Source organism: Bos mutus, chromosome 6 (assembly GCF_027580195.1).
Source record: "Bos mutus isolate GX-2022 chromosome 6, NWIPB_WYAK_1.1, whole genome shotgun sequence".
Classification (NCBI taxonomy): domain Eukaryota; kingdom Metazoa; phylum Chordata; class Mammalia; order Artiodactyla; family Bovidae; genus Bos; species Bos mutus.
The window spans coordinates 8368297-8375877 of NC_091622.1; the positions used below are offsets into that span (position 1 = coordinate 8368297).

The 7581-nt window shown below is 37.5% G+C and overlaps 1 protein-coding gene across 1 annotated transcript; it reads left to right on the forward strand.

Moving 5' to 3' along the window:
* The first annotated feature begins 279 nt into the window (after positions 1–279).
* TRAM1L1 (translocation associated membrane protein 1 like 1) lies at positions 280–2611 on the forward strand. Its single transcript, XM_005900671.3, has one exon. The coding sequence runs from the start codon at positions 423–425 to the stop codon at positions 1557–1559; it is 1137 nt and encodes a 378-aa protein (XP_005900733.1). The 5' UTR covers positions 280–422; the 3' UTR covers positions 1560–2611.
* The last annotated feature ends 4970 nt before the right edge of the window (positions 2612–7581 follow it).

Here is a 7581-nt window from a genome sequence, read left to right on the forward strand (position 1 = left end):
ATTATACTGGTTTTTACATTATCAGTGCTGATGAAGAACAAGAAGAACTCTGTCCTGCTTTGTCACGGTCACTAATGAAGATGCTATGGACAGATCATTTCGGAGCATCTCCGCGGCGGCCGCGGATTTCAAGAGCCGCGGATCAACGTAGAAAAATCAAGGCTTGCAACCCCCGGCCTGGAGCCGGGTAAGGGCGCGGTGCTCGATTTCCTTCCCTGCCTCCGCCGGCCCTAGTGCGCATGCTCAGTCTTGCTCGGCCCAATGCTGTGATTGATTTTTTTCTGGGCGGCCGTGACGACCTGGGACCGGCTCCGGGATGGGGAGTGAAGCCCCCGGAGCCGCCGCAGCGACTGCTGCGGCGCCGTGAGGAGCAGCCACGGGGAGGCAGCTGCCGCTCGTCGGTGAGTAGTCGAACCGCCACCATGACGTTTCGTAAGAAGGGCTCCAAGAACCCCCCACTCCTGAGCCTGGAATTCATCCTGCAGAATCATGCGGACTTTGTCGCCTGTGTGGGGATGTTCTTCGTGCTGGGGCTCATGTTCGAGGGGACAGCAGAAGTGTCGATCGTTTTTATTACTCTCCAGCACGGGGTTACCTTCCCTGCAGCAGAAGCAGAAGCAGAAGCAGAAGCAGAACGAGCCACAGCACCCAAGTTCCTTTATCATTATGGTGCCAAAGACTTGGCCACGGTGTTCTTCTATACGCTGGTGGCAATCATCATTCACGCCACCATTCAGGAGTACGTGTTGGATAGAATTAACAGGCGAATGCAGTTCCCCAAACAGAGGCAAGGCAAATTTTATGAATCTGGTCAGTTTAGCGTATTCTTCCTTGTCTCCTGTATCTGGGGCACATTCATTCTAGTTTCTGAAAACTGCCTGTCAGACCTGGCTGTCTTATGGAAGGCTCATACCCATAACATGATGACATTTCAGATGAAGTTTTTCTACATCTCCCAGTTGGCTTACTGGTTTCACGCCTTTCCCGAACTACTATTCCAGAGAAGCAGACCTCAAGAACTCTCCCAGCAAGCTGTATATGTTGGTCTTCACCTCTTTCACATTGCGGGAGCTTATCTCTTGTACTTGAATCACCTGGGACTTCTTCTTTTGATGATGCATTATTTTGTGGAATTCCTTTCCCACTCTTGCGACCTGTTTTATTTTAGCGACGAGAAGTTCCAGAAGGAGTTTTCTCTATGGGCCATTGTGTTTATTTTGGGTCGACTTGTGACTTTAATTGTTTCTTTGATAACTGCTGGTTTTCAGCTGGCTGGAGGGCATAATGTGATTTCGGATGACTCTGCTGAAGACGTGAACGTGTTGGCAGCTAAAATCGCTGTTCTGTCATCCAGTTGCTCTATCCAAGCATACGTAACATGGAATTTATTTAATGTTCAGCTTCAGAGGTGGATGGAAGAAGATGCGCCTCTTCAGGCCCCAAGTGTGAAGAAGAAACGGATTAAGGGCAGATTTTGTAGAAAAGGAACGGAAAACGGTGTGGCAACTTCAAATAGACTACTAGATTCTCCCCAGATGAGGAAAGAAAAGTCTTCATAATGAATTGCAAGTTAATTGACTAATGTCTCCAAAGAAGTCTGCTCTTTACTATAACATCCATTTCTTTGCTAAGAGAAGAAAATGGCAACCAGTATTCTTGCCAGGATGGACAGAGGGGCCTGGTTGGGGGCAGTCAATAGGGTCACAAAAGAGTCGGACACCACTGAGCAACTGAGCTCGCGGGTACACACACGCACACAAACACACACACATGCCTATCTTCGCTAGAGAATTTTCTGTTCTTGAAAATATATTGTCTTTGATTTTTGCTACTGTACTCTGTAAGGTATTTTTTGAAGGCATTTGAGGGGAGAGTGAGTATTATAAGTGCAAAAACATTTAGACTAAGCTATTCATCATCAAAATAGTTTAAATATTTCTACGCTGTTTTATTTTATTTTTTCTTTTTACCTTTGAACATTTTCCTAATGATTTGTAGAGATAACTCCAAAATTCATGTGTCAGTGACACAGTTCTTACTCCTGCTAATCTTTTGTAATGTTAACCAGATGGTCTTTTATAGCAATTACATATTTTTAATGTTCTCTTCCAGGATAAAACAGAAATATTATAAATCTGGAATTCGATTTCATTAGTTTTTCTGTATTCCCTAAGTCTTAGAATTGTTTTTTAATTTACAGCTGGAGAAAAGATTTGTAAAATCACCAAAATAATGATGTGTTTTATAGGTAATGGTTGTTACATCCCACTAAAAACCCCAAGATACTAATGGTTAACATGTGGCGATTTATTGCTATATATTGAATCAAAATATCTTGAATTAATATAAAATTAGCACTAGGAAGTAAAATCATGCTTGTTCATTTTAAACGCTTATAAACTGGAAATCAGAAAATTAAAGATGGTTTAAAGAAAATCAGCCTTAAATAGCTTTTTTTGATACATGTATTAAAAATTATTCTTAATGAGGTTTGTAATAAGTGTGATATCCACAGCATCTTAAGAGAATATTGTTTAACCTGTAAATCATTTTGAAAAGTAATGCTTATTTGATTTATATCTCTAAAAAGAATGTCATCTGATTACATGTTGAAAACATTGAATATACTAACCTTAAATGTGAATATCATATTCTTATGAAAGTTTTTCTAAAATAATATAAATATAGCTTTGCTTCCATCTTTAATTGGGAAATATTTATCTGTATGAGACATATTTTGGAGAGATATATGTCTATATGTATTTTATATGTATATACACACACAGACACACACACACACACACATATATATATGTCCTATCTTTACAGAAGCCAGTAGAAACAATGGAATGCAGTGGGTATTTACTATATTTATTTTTTTACTCTCAACCTTTAGTTTGATTTTATTTCTATAATGTGAGTGCTTATATTTTTTTCAGTAGTCAGTGCTTTAAAAATATGCTAGGATAAGATTATATACTTCCTGTTGCTCTCTGTTTTCCCCTGCTATGTCTCCCATCTCTCTACTTTTGATAACTTTCCCTTGGCTTGTTGTAAGTAATCCAGCCTTCCTAATCATGGGGGTCCCTGCAAATTAAACTTAGTACATGAGTATTGTGGACCAAAGGGAGGGCCCGCTTTTAGCAAAATATTCTTTTATGTTCTTTCTGCTTTGAGAAGTACATAACGAAGCAAGATTGTTTCTGTTTTGTCTGTAGAATCCACCATCCTGTGGCTTTTCTTTGTTTTTCTCAGTTGCTTCATACTGTAGTTTTGGTAGCACATGCTCTAGTTCCGAGGAGAAGGCAATGGCACCCCACTCCAGTACTCTTGCCTGGAAAATCCCATGGACGGAGGAGCCTGGAAGGCTGCAGTCCATGGGGTTGCTGAGGGTCGGACACGACTGAGAGACTTCACTTTCACTTTTCACTTTCATGCATTGGAGAAGGAAATGGCAGCCCACTCCAGTGTTCTTGTCTGGAGAATCCCAGGGACGGGGGAGCCTGGTGGACTGCCGTCTATCGGGTCGCACAGAGTCGGACAGGACTGAAGTGACTTAGCAGCAGCAGCAGCTCTAGTTCTGAAGTACAAGAAACTCCGCTTCTATCAACCACCATGCAGTTAGTTGTAAAACAAAGATTTCCAACTTCTCATAAGAAAGACTGTTCTTTTTCACTTCCCTCATTTCTAAAGAATCCTCCCCTGTTACTTATAACCTCATTCCTGGAAACAAATTTTTTATCCATTATATATGTAATTTATTTTCCAGTAAGTGCAGGCCTGACTCAGTCTAGGAAACGACAGCAAGAAATACATTTCCTTATGTGATTGGCAATGCCAAGAGTTAAACTGGGCTTGATATTAAATATGATTAGGGTCCAGAACAATTTACCCGAGATTTTCTGGGGCTCTGTCCTCCTCAGTTTATCCATTTGACAGCAAAGGACTACAGATATTCTAGGCTTCATATCTGCATACCACATACATGATAGAGAGGAAGAGAGGAAATCTGATCACGTGTCACTGAGAGTCACCTTTACTGAACTTATTTGATATAGTGTTGTACTGGACTGATTGGCGAAGTCAGGTTATATGCTTCACCTGTGAAAAAAGGCAAAGCTTTCTTGTAAAATGTGGATCCACAAGGAGTAGCAAGGTTGAGGAAAAATAAGGGGAAGGATGCTGGGTACATCTCAACTATTCATAAGAATTCAATACAGAAAAGAAATGTATGTGAAGTAAATTATGAAAGTCACCCTATAAATGAAATTCAGCACAATACAAATTTCTAAGTTCCTTTTAAAAATTCTTAAAAACATGCCATTCTTAAAAAACATGTCATAATAAATCTCAGTGTGACAATTTGATTTCTGTCAAAATGGATGACATGGAAGCAAAACTTTCCATTTTCATTATTCAAGGTGTTATTAAATCAAACATTAGTTACCCCTGTGAAAATTTACTTAATTAATATTTAATCACTGAGTGTTGAGAAAGTCATAAAGATGTCTGATCATTGACTTTGAAGATATCACTCTGATTAATGGATCAGTGTTAGTGCTTGCCAAGCTTTATTCTTTAGGTATATCTATATGCATTGATTTTCTAGGATAGATGTAGAGTGGATTTTCTTTAAAAAGTTATTCTGCCAGCATTTATTTATAAATGTATCTCATTTTAAAAATAAATAGTAGAAGTATGTTACTCAACCTACCTGTCTCAAAGAAATAAGCATATTATATTCCTAGTGATCAGTATAATTCTACATTTCATTTATGTAAGAAAGCAACAACCTGTAGATATTTCTTCATTTATATCTAGTCAGTATTTAATTATTAGTAGAGGAAATATGTACTGCCAATAGTGTGTTAACTTGGAATAGATTCTCAAGAATATTAATTGAAACATTAATATTTTAAAGCTTTTTGAAGACATAAAATATTCTGATATCTTTTTAATCCAGAAAAACCTGGGCAAAGTTTTAAGTTCTCACTCAACTAAATGGAATAATTTATATAGTATAATAAAAGACATTACCGATGATTTACATAGGAAATGATGTATTGGAGCAGTTCCTGAGATGAAATTCTTGCGGGAGAAGTATCCTTGAGGATGTGGCATGTGGAGTGGGCTAAAACTTGGGTATTTGAGTTATGGCAGAGAATACATTCCCGTTTCAAGTCATAGATAATTCACTCGCCTGGCTGAAGTGGGTATATAGTGTGGGTGAGCAAAAGGAAGTAATTGAGGCTTAATAACAGATCAGATTACCAGAGAATTCACAAATACTTCTTGAATTTCTCTGGAAATAGAGGATTTTTTTAACTGCTGTGTTTGAATAAAATCTATATCCCGTGAGACACTTTTGTACAAAATAAAACAGTGATTAATAATACATACTAAATAAGACAGTAGTATCTGCCAAGTCCCCTCAATTATGTAGGAAGATTATCATAAATTCAACATACAAAACCCCTACCTTTCTAAATATTAGAACTGTTCTCATGATTACACAGTCATGTGACTATCTAAATTTTGGCTTCTAGACCCTCATAAGCAAATCCTTTGTAGGTCCTGCACCACTTCTGGCACTTCTAAGTATTTCAATAAATATATAATAAGTCAAACATTAGAAAGCTGTCTCAGACAATTCATGTTCTTTGGACCTTTGTGTTTGGGGCTACTACATTATGTCAACTGATCTTTTTTCATTTTACAATTTCAAAATTACATTGATATATAAACTGACTACTTCAGAGGATAATTACAAAACTTAAAAAATGACAGTGGAATGTGATATGCGGTTTGCTTAATTTTGACATGAACAGAACTTAACAGTAATGATACGGACATCTTCTGTCATAAAAGTTATTAGAGTTGCTGTTAAGGAATATGGCTTTTTGATAATTCAGGCAAAATACCTATTTTAAATAAAGGGAAAGTGAATTCCCTAAATAAAAAGTAAAAAAATACTCAGTTTCAATATCAACAGCACTATTCTTCAAATCAAGTAATGTCAGTGCATAGAATCTCATGGCCTGATGAAAATTTGAGAAAAGAGAACATTACCTCATGCCCTAAGGCATGGGATTTTACCTAAGCCATCACACACTATAAAGTATTTACATCCCAAGATAGATTTAATATTTCTTCCTCTTGCTGCTTAATTAATTTTGAAAAGCTGGCCCTCAAATACAGAATTGCCAAAATATGTATTTTAAAATCTTAATACATTAAAAAAATATGTTTCCAGTTGTATTGTTATAAATTCAGCAATGAAAGGTAGTAATAAGATTATAAATGATGTTTAACAAAAGTCAGTTTTAAGCCTTTACTTTGGCCCTTAGATCTGTGTGTACTTTGTAAGACCTTTAAACATTTTAAGTGTTGGATTGCATGTCACCAAAATGGCAAAGATATTTATATATTTTAAAAAGCTACTATAAAGGTTAAAAATGCATTCACATACAAAGTTATAAATAGTTTGTATGTGTGTATGTGTATATATGGTTTCCTTGGTGGCTCAGTATTAAAGAACCTGCTTGCCAAGGCAAGAGACACAGCTTTCTATCTCTGGGTGGGAAAGATCCCCTGGAGAAGGAAATGGCAACCCACTTTAGTATTCTTGCCCAGGAAATCCCATGGATAGAGGAGCCTGGTAAGCTACAGTCCATGGGGTCACAAAAAGAGTCAGAAATGACTTAGCAACTAAATAACAACATGTGTATGTATAGAGCTATTGTTAACAGATGTAAATTAACAAGATAATATTTGTTCATGTATTGCCTCTGTATACTTTCACATTCTATGAATGTATACAGTCTCATTTGAAAGTGAAAGTTGCTCAGTTGTGTCCGACTCTTTGCAACCCTATGGATTTAGCCTGCCAGGCTCCTCTGTCCATTCCCTTTTCCAGAAGATCTTCCCACCCCAGGGATCAAACCTGGGTCTCCTGCATTGCAGCCACATTCTTTACCATCTGAGACACTAGGGAATACCCACAATCTAATTTAATATATACATATATGTGTTTATGCATATACGTATGTGTACATATGCATACACATAGATTGCTGCCATGCATTTGCATATTTAGTTTTCAATAAACTATTTTTTTTTTCTTGGAGAAGGAAATGGCAACCCACTCTAGTACTCTTGCTTGGAAAATTCTATGGACAAAGGAGCCTGGTAGGCTACAGTCCAAAGGGTCGAAAGAGTTGGACACGACTGAGCAACTTCACTTCAAACTATTTTTTAGAAGAGTTTTGGGGTTTAAGCAAAACTAAGCAGAAAGCACAAAGCTCCCATATATCCCCAGATCTACACCACAGCCCCACCCTAATACCCATGCATATATCTTTCCCTATTATCAGCATCCTACATCACTGTGGTATGTTTGTTAACAATCAGTGAATTTACAGTAACACATCACAGTCACCGAAAGTCCATAGTTTACAAGCAACCTCACTCTTGGTGTTGTACATTTTATCAGTTTTAACAACCATATAATGACATGTGTCTACCCTAATCAAAGAAAATAATTTCATTTTCTAATAATCCGCTGTGTGCCACCAATCATAC